Source organism: Sorex araneus, chromosome 3, assembly GCF_027595985.1.
Source record: "Sorex araneus isolate mSorAra2 chromosome 3, mSorAra2.pri, whole genome shotgun sequence".
Lineage (NCBI taxonomy): Eukaryota > Metazoa > Chordata > Mammalia > Eulipotyphla > Soricidae > Sorex > Sorex araneus.
This window is the reverse complement of record NC_073304.1, coordinates 225,900,312-225,914,972: the sequence shown is the minus strand read 5'-3', so window position 1 is coordinate 225,914,972 and position 14,661 is coordinate 225,900,312. Positions and strand designations below refer to the sequence as shown.

General features: G+C 40.5%; 1 protein-coding gene across 1 annotated transcript in view; it reads right to left on the bottom strand.

The window, feature by feature from the left end:
- The window catches only part of DDX42 (DEAD-box helicase 42), a 46,254-nt gene that overhangs the window by 3,389 nt on the left and 28,204 nt on the right, over positions 1–14,661 (bottom strand). The window contains exons 7-15 of the mRNA XM_055133852.1: positions 13,813–13,917; positions 11,811–11,930; positions 10,316–10,492; positions 9,615–9,743; positions 8,836–8,935; positions 8,100–8,147; positions 7,344–7,441; positions 5,942–6,218; positions 1,508–1,734 (exon numbers count right to left, since the gene is read on the bottom strand). Coding sequence (XP_054989827.1) covers positions 1,508–1,734; positions 5,942–6,218; positions 7,344–7,441; positions 8,100–8,147; positions 8,836–8,935; positions 9,615–9,743; positions 10,316–10,492; positions 11,811–11,930; positions 13,813–13,917 — 1,281 coding nt within the window. The remainder of the gene's footprint in view (positions 1–1,507; positions 1,735–5,941; positions 6,219–7,343; positions 7,442–8,099; positions 8,148–8,835; positions 8,936–9,614; positions 9,744–10,315; positions 10,493–11,810; positions 11,931–13,812; positions 13,918–14,661) is intronic.

Sequence of the window (14,661 nt, the reverse complement as noted above, 5' to 3'; positions counted from 1 at the left end):
GAAATTATTTTCTATTTCTCGAGCAATCTATAATTGAACATAAAAATCAAGCTTTAAAGGCTGGAAGACTCAGTAGACTGAGCACAAATTTTACAGACCTGAGACCCAGGCTCAATCTGGGCAATGCCCTAGAATAGCCCCTAATCAGCTCCACATACTGCTCAAAAACCAAAATTAAATGTAAAACAAACAAGCCTTTAAAGACTTGGTGGGTTCAAGAGTGAAGGAAAACAAACAAAACCACAACTAAATTAGGTGTCAGGTGAGACTTTTTAGAAACAACTCTTGAAAGCAGACTTCCCAGGAATAGAAGCAACATATAATCCCCCAAACTAAACTTTCATTGACCTTGACTGCTGCCAGAATACTACTTATCAGATTTATTCACATTTTCTTCATAATGCAAACCTCTGTGAAGTGATTAAAGCTTCTAGGACAACTGCATGTTACCGCCAAAGTGAAGTACATGAGAGGTGGGCAGATTAGGGATAGGTGCTGATCAGGGGAGCCAATCACCAGAGCATAGGAAGTCTAAGGCAGCAGGAAGGAAATGCAGAAGACACAAAGTTCCAGTTCTAAAAATTCAGTTCAGAACTGACCAGTCATAGGGAGGAAACAGTTATATTCTGAACTCATGTAAGTTCAGGACTATGTACATATGAAGATGACTCAGGTTTCAATTCAGTAGACTCACTGAGTTTTAAACTCTAGAAGAGACTGTTCACATGTCAGATCTAAGTCTATGAACACAAGTACAAAGTTTAAGATAGCCTATTTGAAATACCACTACTACTACTATTAATAATAATAATAATAATAATAATAATAATAATAGCCTATTTTTAGCCCTGCAAAAAAGAAAAACGTTGGGGGAAGGGCAGCAGAGAGAATAGTAGCCATCTCTTAAAGTAATTTACTCACAAATATGCTATACAGAGGGATAGATTTAGCACAAGGAAAACCTTTCAATGCTTAATGTTACCGAGAGAAAAGTATGAGAAGAGAAATCAGATGAATGTTCATGTCACACAACACCAATCTATACCTGCAAAGTGCTTCCCCATCTAATATGGTTTTGACGTGCAGTTAGTGCACTCACCACCACCAAAACATCTCCCCTTACTGGTTAAGTTACTGTTATCAGTCTCAGATGTTTAAGTTCTTTTCTCTTGTATTCTCCCCAGCTTCCCTTTGCTGTTGCTGCCTTTACTGGAATTCACACACATTTCTGGCTGGTTGTAGTACTCACAACGTTTTAGTTGTGGTACTCACATATCTGGCTGCAGTATGGCCTGAAGTCACTTGTGGACCAATAACAGATATTAGAGTTGCCCTGCTCAAACAACACAACTGTCAAAATCACACTGCTCCAGAGCATGCAAGCAACACCAAGGATTAGATTTGCAGTTGTATGCTAGCAAGGGAAGCTTACTCTAAGTTCCCAAGTTATCCTCAGGGCTCTTTACTCTTATAATCTAAGGCAATCAAAATGTATCCAACCCCTTACCTGCATCGCCAGATCGAGAAGTTCCTTAGAAACATGCTGATTGGCCCCTTCCAAGTTCCGGACAAGGTCACCAGCAAAATTGCTATCCTTAGGGGTCAGCAAAGTATAGGCAACTCCTTTCTCCCCTGCTCGTCCCGTACGGCCAATTCTGTGAGTGTGAGTGTCAATATCTCGAGCCACATCATAGTTAATGACAGTCTTAATAGAAGGGATGTCCAGACCACGGGCTGAAAGTAAAAAACAACCAAATTCTTTTATTTTTTGCATTGGGACTCAAAAGACCAAGTAACCCTCTAGGAAAGTTTTTCTCATTTTCTCTGACCTCTCCCATTTTTGCTGTCATTATTGTTAAAACATCCAGGGGTCACACACTTGGCTGCAATATGTTAAAGGTCACACGGGTATTAAGGCAGCAGGGACCCACATAGCAGCACTGCTAAGACTGCAATCAGCAAAGCGCAGTTATGTCCGGAACAAAACTCTTGGGCTCAAGCCTGTCAAGAAGGCATTCATTCTACCACTAAGTCACTGAGTCACTAAGTTAACCTTCGGAAACAAATGCTCTTTGCCACCAGTCACCTGGCACGGCCTGTGTCTGACCAGGGATAAATTTTAAAATTTATGGCCAGAGGGGCTGGTGCGTCAAACTGCTGGAATGCATATACAGGAGCAATTGGGTTTGATGCCCAGCACCACATAATCCTCCCCGCCCCCTCCCCACCCCAGTGCTGCCAGGGGTGGCCACAAAATTAAATTATGGCCAGGGATGTGGCTCAGTGGCAAAGCATATGCTTTGCATATTATGAGGCCCTAGTTCAATCCCCAGCAACTGTGCCCCTTTACTTCTCTGACCACAAAAATTATAACCAGCATCAAATATGGCTTGAGTACACACACAGAAATCTCAGACCCGAGCAACTTGCGGCAGAGATGGCCTGGGACTTTGCAATAGGCCTTCTCCGCCAGGCCGCTCCAGACGGGGCAGGTGCCGTCCCACCGCCTACCCGCAAAGAACGCCAGCAGTCGCCATTTTCTAGAAGCCAGCAAGAAGCACCAGCTCCCACACGGCCACGATCCAGAGACACACACAGGAATCTTGGACATGAGCAACCTGCGGCAGCTATTTCTTCAGACCCTAATTATTAAAAATCTTAGAATTCCTAAGCAATAGAATTCTGTAGGATAACATAGCCTCAGGTAGTTTAGGTTTATTGGGTTACTCCCATCACAGTGCTCCTATTCCTCTTTGTTTATTTGTAGCTTCTTTCTTAGTGTTCTGTTGACTTGTAAATACTGTTTTTCTCTTCTCCTTGAGTCCTTTGCATAGTTTATTCAGAGCCATGTCCTTTTTGTATGGACACAGGAAGACTTAGCAAATGCTATGCTTTTATAACCTGGGAGTCATTTGACTCTACATATTTTCCTCCTGGGCATCTGTTCTCTCGACCTAAGCCTCAGCTGCCCTTACTTCCTAGCACCCCCAAAAGCAGGATCCCCACGAGGGACCGGACGGACCCAGGGCAAGCGGTGAGTTGTGTGCTACCCTGGCATTGAGATGGGCCTGGCCAAAGTGCCTAATGCTTAACTATAAGTTAAGAGCTTGATCATGGACAGATGACAAAACACAGTATTTTAAAATAGCTATCAAGCTATGTTGTCATGATCCAAACACCAGCTTGGTCCTCATTCTTCCCTTGCCGGTCCTTGGCCAACGGCCATCCAGATCCAGCCCATACACAGCGGTTCCAGAGCACCGAACGCGGGTGGTGAGACAGAGCCGCCCGGAGAGCCCTGGAGTGCACACGCCCCTCGGTGTGCTTTAGTTTTTTACAGAATTCCATAAAAAGCAATACAAAACACACTGTCTAGCAATTGTATTTTCGGCAGATATAAGGGGAGGTAGGACTGGTCTCGAAATATCGAAGGTAACTAAAGTAGAAAAAGAATACCTTGCAAATGGTCTGCCACACAAGCAGGGGGAGGTATGGAAAGTGGAGGGGGGGAAGAATAATGGGGATTTTGGTTGTGGAAAATGTGCACTGGTGAAGGGATGGGTGCTGAATGGCTGTATGATCGAAGTGCAAACATGAAATTTTTATTACTGTATCTCACAGTGGGGCTGGAGAGATAGCACAGCTGGTAGGGCTTTTGCCTTGCACACAGCCGACTCGGGTTTGAGTTCCTGGTTCACCGTCTCTCAACGAAACACTAAAAACCTGTCAAATCTGGAGTGAATTATACCAACTATTTTATCTAATCTATGTTTAGACACAAAATCGCAGACTAAAATGTAACTGCCTTTTCAGTTTTTTCCTAGACTCTATTGAAAGAAATCTTGTAGAGACAAACTAAACAAGAAAAGTAATCACGCCTACTCCAGATGGAATCCCGGTGACCAAGAGCTTCCACAAGCAAGGCACTCGGTACTCGGGTTCCAGGACTGAATCTCTAGACTGCATGGAGGCAGAGGACCTGGGCTGCCCTCCCCAGTCCCCGCCAGCCCAGCAGACTGGCTGTCGTGCCCACAATTTGCCTCCAGGCACCATCTTAGTGTACCAACAGCCCTGGCCCACAGACTCCCAACTGAATCCCAAAATGGATTGGTGCCATACACAGATATCTCTGGAACCCAACCATTTACAATCTAGAAATTTACATTTACAATTGCGGCCATGTGAGTTCTTATGATATTCAAAATGAGCAATGGAAAATAAATTATCTAGTGTCTACTCCTGACAGGTAGGCTTGAATGGGGGTGGGAAAATTCGAGCAAAACATTGTAGGATGACATTACTTTGTCCTTTTCCTGCTTGCCACAAGTAGCTTGTCCCGGTTTTACCCAGAGTTTAGGCTTACCCCAGTCTCACCCATCAAGGTGTTCCCGAATCTCTCCCATCCCTTTGTTTAGCTATAATCACTTCTCCATGCTCTCTTCCCCAAAAGAGTTAATCCTAGGCTTTCCCTTAATCTGACTCTGCTAATTTGCAAGGTCAGACCTTCCTAGGATACTGAATTTATATTATATAAGTTAATATTGCCTTTCTCCTCTTCTTGTGCCTTTTGAATAATTTACTTTAAAGCTATGTCTGTTTTGTATAGACACAAGAAGACAATATTATGTTTTTATAACTTGGGAATTAATTGGCCTCGAATATTATTCCCTCCCGGGCCTCTGCTTTCTCCACTTAAGCCTCAGTTGCCCTCAGTTCCTAGCATCCCAAAGTAGGGTCCCCGACGTGGGACGGGAAGGATCCAGGGCAAGCGGTGAGTTATGTGCTACCCTGGCATCGAGATGGGCCAGGCCAAAGTGCCTAATTCTTAACTATAAGTTAAGAGCTTGATCATAGACAAATGCTGTCATGATCCAATAGTAATTATGAGACTGGGACCCTGCCAGGGATAGGAAAGACTGATCTGGCCTGAGCACTGTAGTCTGAGATTGAGATGGCCCCAGGAGAGCAATTCTATAAGCTTTAATGCATCTCTTATTGTGTCCATACAAAATAATTAATATTATGAATTCTTATATGTTTGCTGGCTGAGGAGAAGAGAAACACATTCATGGGACTTCGCCCTTGGGTGGATCCTCCTGCTGAAAGAGAATTAAGTCCTAGGAGAAGCATCCCCTAAAGAAAAGGAACCTTACCCTATTGATGGGGACCAGACCTATGTGTATGCCCCAACCCCCTCATGCTGTGGAGATTTAACTAGGCTGTAAGAGTGGGTTGCGGGGCCAGATCCACGAGAGCGGGAGAGAAGCGGAGAGACAGAATGAAATAAACTGATTGAGCAACCAGTCTGGCCTTCTTCCTTCCGTCGCCTGCCCTCGACCGACAGCGCACACTGCGGTTCCGGGGCACCGAATGCGGGCGGTGAGACAGAGCTGCCCGGAGAGCCTGCGAGTGCGCTCGCCCCTCGGCGAGCTTTAGTTTTTTACAAAACATAATGCCCAAAATGAGAGAGAGAGAGAGTGAGAGAGAGTATTGGGGAAATTGTCTGCCATAGAGGCAGGGTGAGGACTGGGATGGGGGGGGGGTGGAGGGGAAACTGGGGACATCGGTGGTGGAATTTGTGCACTGTGGAGGGATAGGTGTTCCATCACTGTGCAGCTGAATCTCAAAACATGAAAGCTTTGTAACTATCTCACGGTGATACAATAAAATAAAAAAGTAATGAGGGGTTCATGCCCAGTTCAGTCAGCTTAATCAATGGCTGAACAAATAGCAGTACTCCTACATTATTTAAAAAAAAAAGTACTTAAAGCTCCAAGTTGTGATTAGGCTCTAAGCTGTGGCTGCTTCATGCAACTGTGCCCAGTCAAGCCGAGAAGGCGTGGTGTAGCTGACCCACTCAGATATTAGACACCTCATATAGTCACACAGATTGCCCTTACAGCACAGAAACCTAAACTCAGTAGGGAACTTCATACTCTACCTGCAACGTCTGTGGCAACCAGGACTGGAATGTCCTTTTTCTTGAAGTCTGAAATGACCTTGTTTCTTTCACTCTGATCCATGTCCCCATGGAGCAGCCCAAGGTTATGACCTTCCTGCTTAAGATTATTGGCTAGCTCTTCAGCATTGGCTTTCTTAGTCACAAACAGAAGGACACTTCCTGAAGAGGTAAACTCCACCAGCCGTCGTGTCAGCCAGTTCCATTTGCTGGGCCCAGAATGGAGAATTTCCACAATCTGTGTCACATCTTCATTTGCCTGAAAACAACAGTAACGACAAAAAACCCAGATGATTGTGACATGGCACCTGGAAAAGGACCAGACGTCACATTTTTGCATGCATCAAGAAGAAATAATTCCTCTTCTTGCACCTTCCTTCAGCAAGTCAAGAGCTGCTCAAAATTCACTGCACTCTGTCCCTCTACCTCACCTGGTGTGTATATACATACGAGCAATTTGTAACCACAACATTTTGCTATACAGTTTGAAATGCCTATGAACGTTATTCTCATAAAGAACCTTTTCTGTTTCTTTTATAAAGACATGTACATAAATACACTCAAAATAAAAAATAGACAAAGTTCAAATGTTAAATTCCCATTCTTTTTTTTTTTTTTTTTTTGGTTTTTGGGTTATACCCGGCAATGCACATGCACAGGGGTTACTCCTGGCTCTTCACTCAGGGTTAAATTCCCATTCTTTTTGTTTTCTTGTGCCAGACCTGGTGGTGTGCAATGTGAATGGGGATCAAATTCACAATGGCCACGTGCAAGAAAGTGCCTTACCCTCTGTACTATCGCTCTGGCCTGGAACCTTCTTTAGCAATTCATATGTAAACAATTTTAGGAGTTCTCATGGCAGTATTAACTGAATCCCAAATCACAATTCAGAAAAATATCCCACAGGTTGTATATATAATAAGAAGAGAAAGTCTTAACTCTCATTAGTGTGACTTCTAAGTCACACCACTTCAGACTGGTGCCAGCCTCCAAAAATCATTTAAAATGCCAATCCCACAAAGGGCCTATCCTGAAGATCTGACCACATCTCAAACATATACATCCTATTGCTAGAGCTTTCTCACTTGGCATATTTCTCTAAACACTATTTTACTGCAAAAAAAAAAAAAAAAATTGCAATCCCATTTTGGTAGTGGTAGGGCAACCGTGATGGAAACCAGGCCACAGTAGTGGTAGGACTTAACTAGGATCACATGCACTTTATTCTCTCTGGAGTCTCCCTCGGTGTTTGAAAGCCAAGCTGGAACTTGCTGCCCATAAATACATATATTTCTGCCCCCCTCAATAGCAAGATATTAATTTACATCTCCCCAACAAGAGAAGCAACACACTGGGGATACCACCCAGTCCTGCTTAGTTTTACCTCTCCAATATCTCCCTGCACGACTCGAATAGGATCGATCAGGATGTCTCGGGCCAATTTTTCAATTTTTTTCCGAAAAGTTGCGCTGAATAAGAGAGCTAAAAGCAAAGCAGATTCAGTTAAAAATATTTAATTCTTTTTTGAATACCCAGTATGCTTCCTACTGACATTCAGAATATTCAGGCTTTAAAAATAAGCCCACCTGAATTTTAAATTTAGTCTTAAAAAAATTGATTCTCTACAGAAAACTTAATTCTATTTTTATATTTCCTGTTTTTCATACTTGAAGACATGGGTTGTCAGTATGGTTCATAAAAAGGCTCTTTGACATTGCTTCTACTCACTAATAAACTGATAAATCATTTAATTCCGGGTCTTGCTTTTATTATCAACAAAAATGATCAAGTTATATCTGTTTATCCTAAGATCAAGTCCAGCTCAGATGAACTGTCATTATCTTCTCATTTAAGGTTCTTATCAGTATATACATGATCTAAAAAAAAATTTATTTTTTTTTTTGCCTTTTGGGCCACAACAGGCTATGCACAGGGGGTTAGTCCTGGACCTGCACTCAGGAAGTACTGACGGTGCTTGGGGGAACAAATGAGATTCCAGGGATTGAACCAAGTCAGCCGCATTCAAGGCAACACCCTACCCACTGTACTATCACTCCAGCCCCCACATGATCATTTTTGTTGTCATAATTGTGACTGTTTATAAGGTGTTTCAGTGACTTAATAAAACTTCCATACATACTCTGTCTGTCAGGACGGACATGACTTGCAATGGACCGCACCTGATATTCTGGAAGAAACAGAATAATAGAGCAGATTTAATAACGCAACTATATAGTATAAAGCGGGAGACCTGGAAAAAGTCATTTTAGCTAATACTTTTGTTATGAGAATATAGGAACTGGAAAAATAATTGAAACTCCTCAAACCTATCATTTTGTTGTCGTTCTTGGGCCTGGCAATGTTCAGACTATTTCCAGCAAGATGCCTGGGCAGGGCAAGAGTGGAGTGTATGCCACCCAGCAGTGCTCAGCTGACCATATGACACCTAGCATCAAACCCAGGCCTGTACAGCATGTACTCCAGACTTTTGGGTGATCTTCACCTTGTTTTTTTTTAGGTTTGTGTTTTAAATGGGTCAGACAGTGCTGGGGGCTTGGGATCTTATTCAGAACTTTGAACATGCCTGACATGTGCTCTACCACTTGAGTAACAACATCCTCATTTCCTTCCTCATAACATTTAGCATGAGATTCAGAAACACTTTCCTTCTGTCCAGCAAAGGCACTTATATAAATGTCCTCAAACCAATTAAGTCTTAACATTCTTTACCTAAAAGAATTCCTAAAGGTTAACGTCTTATCTCTATAGTTCCCACCCAGTACTTTTAGCTTCTCTTACACAGAAGATAAAAATATTAGCAAGACAGAATAAACCACTATGAGGACAGAGATAATAAAATGGCATTCAAGGCATACCAAATCCCATGTCAAACATTCTATCTGCTTCATCAAACACAAGGTAAGACACTCTCTGAAGATTGGTGGCTTTCTTCTTCACATGATCAATCAATCGACCCTATGAGATCCAGAAAATGAATAAGTATAATTAAAGGCACTTAAGAACTTTCCAGGGTTGTAGTTGTGTCATGTACCTAGTAAAAGCCCCAGTTTCATACTGTAACAGCACTACAATAGCCAAGAGAACAGAAATTCTCAAAACTAAAAAATATGGCTAGAACTATCCTAAGGCATCTAAAATAATGTAAAAGCTTATTGGTGGTCCTAAATGTTCAGACTGCATTCTTCTAGGCAATTCTAGTCATGTTCAGAAACAAAGATCCTTTCTCTCCCTTTCTTTGCTCAAGAGCTTACTCCTGGCTCTGTGCTCAGGGTCATTTCTGGAAATGCTAGGGAAACTTGAAGATGGAGACCAAACTAGGTCACTCATATGCAAGGCAACTGCCTTAACCCCTTAACCACTGCATTATCTCTTCAGTCTCCAAAGATCCATTTTCCCAAGAAAAAGAATTAAAAAGAAATTTAAGAGAATATTTGTAGCTATTGACATATATGTATGTTAGAGAACAGTCGGACTGCTATTTAACTCAAAACTAAACCAAACACTTGAAGCTGTTGCTTATCAGTATTCTAAATTCTGCTTTACCACATATCTTAGGGGAAGTTTCCTCCAATAACCTAATCATCTTCTCATACCAAGAGGTGTGAGAAACTACTAAAATTGAAAACATACTTACTGGGGTACACACAACAATCTCTGCCCCTTCCTGAAGGGCCTTGGCCTGCTCCCACATGCTCCCGCCTCCATACACGGCCACCGATCGAAGATTATATGCTTTCCCAAACCGTTTACATTCTGCATGGATCTATAAAGTTGGTAACAACATATTAACAAACTAACACTAATAATACCTATTACAACCCAAAAGAGTTCTGAAAAACACAAAGATGGCATTATTTAAAAAAAAAAAGTGAAAAAACACATTAGAATCACAATTTTCTTCATTTGGTAAATGAATATTAGAGGTACCATTACACATCAACAGACTATCTAAAATCTTGTTCTTCTTTTTACCCAATCTCTTCTTGACTCTGACACTGCTTTTCTACCTAGCAAAACAAATTAACCCAGGAAGAAAAAATATGGAAGCTTACATTCTAAACAAGTCCCATACTACACTTTTTTTTTCTTAAAAAGAATACATTTTAGGGAGATATATGTTAGTAGCTACATACAAAATATGTAATACACGTTTTCCAAAAGTTTTCTGGTTGACAAAACAATGTGAGGGCATTTAATGACACTGAAACAAATTTAAATGACCAAGTTCTTAAGTATTTCACCAAAATTTAAAAGTTTCCTGGCAATTCTATCCACCTGACTCTCTTCTCTTGCTAGGACACACACAGTAGGAGAGATTCTACACAAAGCACATACCTGTTGGCACAACTCCCTAGTAGGACACACAATCACTGCAATTGGCCCATCACCTGGCTCCAGTTCCTTCTGGTCCATTATGTGAATCAACATAGGCCAGATAAAGGCTGCAGTTTTTCCACTGCCTGTTTTGGCAATGCCAATCATATCTCTACCACTTAAGGCAACAGGCACACCCTAGAGAAAAAAAAAAAAAGTATATCCAATCTAAACTGGAAAAAAAATAAAAAGAAAAAGTAGGGTTTTTTTTTTTTTTTTTTAAGACAACCAGGGGTCAAATCCAGGGCCCATACATCCAGGGCACAGACTTTACCACTGAGACAAATACCAAACCCTAAATTTTCAAGTTCATTTTATTTTTGTTTTCTTGGGGGAGGGGTTTTTACACCTGATGGTGCTCACAGGCAATTCCTGGCTTGGTACTTGGGGGTCACTCTGAGTAGTACTCAGGGAACCATATAAAGTGTTGGATCTTGTACCTGGGACTCCTGCATGTAAAACATGTATTCTGATTATTGAGCTATTTGGAACCCATTTTTAAATTTTACAGATATACTAAAGAAAATTCTGGAAAAGGTAAATGATTGTGAATTATATTCATTTCCAAAAGAACAAAAATACTGTAACCTATCCCTATTTTTTTAACTAATAAAAAATACTTAGCATTCCCAAGCCTTCCTGATTTGAGTCTATTTAGGCAAATCAGCTATAAGCTACAAAATATAAATGACTCCATCTTATTTGAAACAGTCATTGAAAACTTATAATATATCATCTATGTGGTCTGCTAAATCATTTTTTCCTTTGAGAAGAAACTATCTTAACCCTTCAAACTCAAACTGTAGAAAATTCTGTTTCTATGTAGGAACAAATATATCTCATATACATGAGGGAAGCAGGTGCTATTATTTTCACTTACGAGACTTTTCAGGTTACAGAAAGAAAAAAAAGCTAGTGATAGTTGGTGCTAAAGAAATCTTTTTTAAATTTAGGCCAAACTCTTCTTCAGATCTCATTTTCAAAACATTTACCAAATTAAAAAAAAAGAGAACACATTCCAGCTCCTCAGAAACTGCTTAGGGTGGTAAATAATCCATTTTTTTTTTTCACTCTTTACTCTTTATAAAGGTTTCAAAATACTCTCAAATTTAATGTATGTCCCTTCCTCCCATTTTTAAAAGCAAAAACTAAAGCTACACCACAGCAGAAATATCTGGAAGCTCTGTGTCTACATAGGTTTTGGGGTTTTTATGGGGGGCGATGGGGGTTGTGTGTGCTTGGGGCCACACCTAGCTGTGCTCCTGGCAGAGTTGGGGGGCATTATGGGGTACCGGGGACTAAACCTGGTTGGCCGTGTGCAGACACCTCTGGTCACATGTATGTGTATGCATATGTCTCTACACTAAAAACTTATTTGTTGCTTGAAATGGTTTGTAAATTAATACAGCCACTGAATATCTCTATATTTCATTTTCTTTTATTATCTTTTACTTACCTGGCACTGTATTGGAGTGGGCTGTGTATATTCAGACTTCCGAATCTGGTGCATAAGTTGTTCATCAAACCCAAAATGAGCAAAACTACTTCCTGGTCGAGGAGGTGCAGCACCAGAGACCTAGAGATAAGGACAACTCCCAGGAATGACTTGCATTTAAAAACAGTGGTGTAAATTCAACACTGTTTACCTGTACCTAGGACAGAGCCTGAATATGAATAAAAATGCAAAGCGAAGTTTTCAGACTAAAAACTGGTATCTTCTCAGAGAGTGAGAGCGTGCAGCCTACCCTCCACCCCCACATTTCTGGAAGCCCCAGCAGCTACACAGACACCCCACAGCCTCCACCATGTCAACTCATCCACCCAGTCCTACAGATCCTGGAGTTCCTGGCACATGAAGCTGCATACCAAATTCCACCATAGTGACAGCCCAGTAGGAGCACATCAAATTCAATGGGAAAGTAGCATAGAAGCCAACTAAGTTCAATGAACAAAAACAGTTAACACAGAAGGCTCAACTAGCAACAAACAGCTTAGTAACCCCTCACACAAGGATTTAATGACCCCAGGGTGAGATGTAACAATTGTCACAAATTTTCTTTTACCAAATATTTTTTGATAGTTCCATTCGCCATTGAGTTATAATAAGCAATATAAATTATGCTGTGCCTGCTAAAGGTTTAGGCAGGCTTTGGGGAGGGGGGAAACTGGAGACAATGGTGGAGGGAAGGTCACACTGGTGGTGGGATTGGTGCTGGAACAGTGAATGCCCATAACAACTGTATTACGAACAATTTTTGTAAACCACAGTGCTTAAAAAAAAAAAAAAAAGCAGAATGAACACTGTTTGAAAAAGTTAAACTCAAAACAGTGGACATAAATGTTATACAAAATCCCCATGATGATAAATATTGAGATGATTGTTACATGTGTTACAAGTCATTTTCTCATAAGAAAATAAAACACACTTAAATAAATTGTAAAAATAAGGCAATGATGTACTTTTCAGTCCACTTTTCATTACTATTAACCAGATGGTAGACAAAAATAAAATTTACTCTTGAAATAAAATGGAATGTAAATGAATTTCAAATAAGACAAATCTATACTCACTGATTACAAAGATATTATCTACCATTTCCATTCTCAATCATGCGTAAAGAGTTGATGTCATACTTAATGATGGTCCAGCCAACCTTCAAGCATTGTTTGAACTGTACCCAAGTGAGGAACGAGGATTAATCTCAGTGTTGACTCTGAAGTGATAACTGATTTAAAGCTTCTTCAGTAATATTGACTAGTACTCACAATCAGGATTGCAACTAAGATTATTTTTGTTTATTTTGTTTTCTCTGGGAGTGGGTGTGTTGTATGTACCAACACACACATTCATTTTAATTCTCTCCTTCTCCCTTTCTTCCCTCTCCCCTTTCCTGTGCTATAATTTGCATTACTTCAACCACACTCAAGTATGAGTCACTCATGGTATCAACTGGAATCAAGGTGTGAAACCTTTATTCTGAAATTAGTGCAGGCATATTTATTAAAGGTGTGAATTTCTTTATTTAACAAAAGTATGCTGCATATCACTTGAAAGCATGTATTAATTTTAAAATATTCTAAGACTTCAAATTATTTTATTAATCTTCTTTCCTCTTCCTGAAGATACTGGTTTCTGACTTTCATCACTAGTCTATCCAATACAGTTCTTACAGTATGCTCAATGAAGAAATGCCTGCTTAATCATCACTATTTCAACAAAAAGCAATAAAGCACGTGTGTATGTTATTACATAAAAGAAAAAAAATCCTATTCTGAAACAGCTAGAGGCAAAAATAAAATCAAGCAAGCAAACCCACAAAATATATTTATTATTTTAATCAGATGGTTCAGTGATCATTAGAAATTTATTTCTTTTTAATTTGGTAAGTAATACTCTGAAGAAATTAAAATTTTAAAAAAAGAAAGAAAGAAAAAGAATATTTAGCTATTTGCCTTACCCGAAGATTGAGCTTATGCCGGAGATCTATAAGTTGCTGTGGTGTGAGGTTGGTTATCTCTTCATGTTCATTGTAAAAATTTTTTTCAAATGGTGGATAATCAATCTGCAGGTCCAATTATTCAAAGTTAGTCTAGAATTCAAGAGTCAATCCTGTAAGTTTGATTTTAATACAAAATAACCTTTTACAAATATTACACATGTAAAGCCATAGCCAGCTAGAAAGAACAAAGGGATTCACTTATTCATGACACACAACACACATCAGTTCCTTTTCCTATACCAATCTCAATGTAATGCCAACTTATTTTATTAAAAACAAAACAAAAACTGTCGGCAGGAGGGGGGAGGGCAGAGTACTTGCCTTGCACAAGGCCAACCTGGGTTCAATCCCTGGCACCCCAATATGGACCCTCAAGCACAGTCAGGATGATCTCTGAGTGCCGAGCCAGTAGCTCTGCGCACTAACAGGTGTGGCCCCAAAACAAAACAAAACAAAACAAAACAAGGCTCCACTGGATAGTGTGGGAAGCTTCCAAGCAGCCTAAGGAGCTAGGGAACTATTCCCAGCCTGGATGCCTCAATGCTCAGGCCTGTTTAAGCGATCTTACCAAACCTAGTGGTACTGGGTGCTAGTAGGGTCACACTTAACAGTGCTAAAAAGACCATGGTGTGGTGGGATCAAACTCATACATGCCAGGCATTGTACTCCAGGCCTTAACTCTCTGGGCTCCACAAAGACTCTTAGGAACACCTGAAACTTAAATTATCTTGACATACAAAAACTAAATTATCTCAGAGGGCATAAGGCCAAAGGCTGCAGAACTAGTATCTCAAATAAGATATTCTA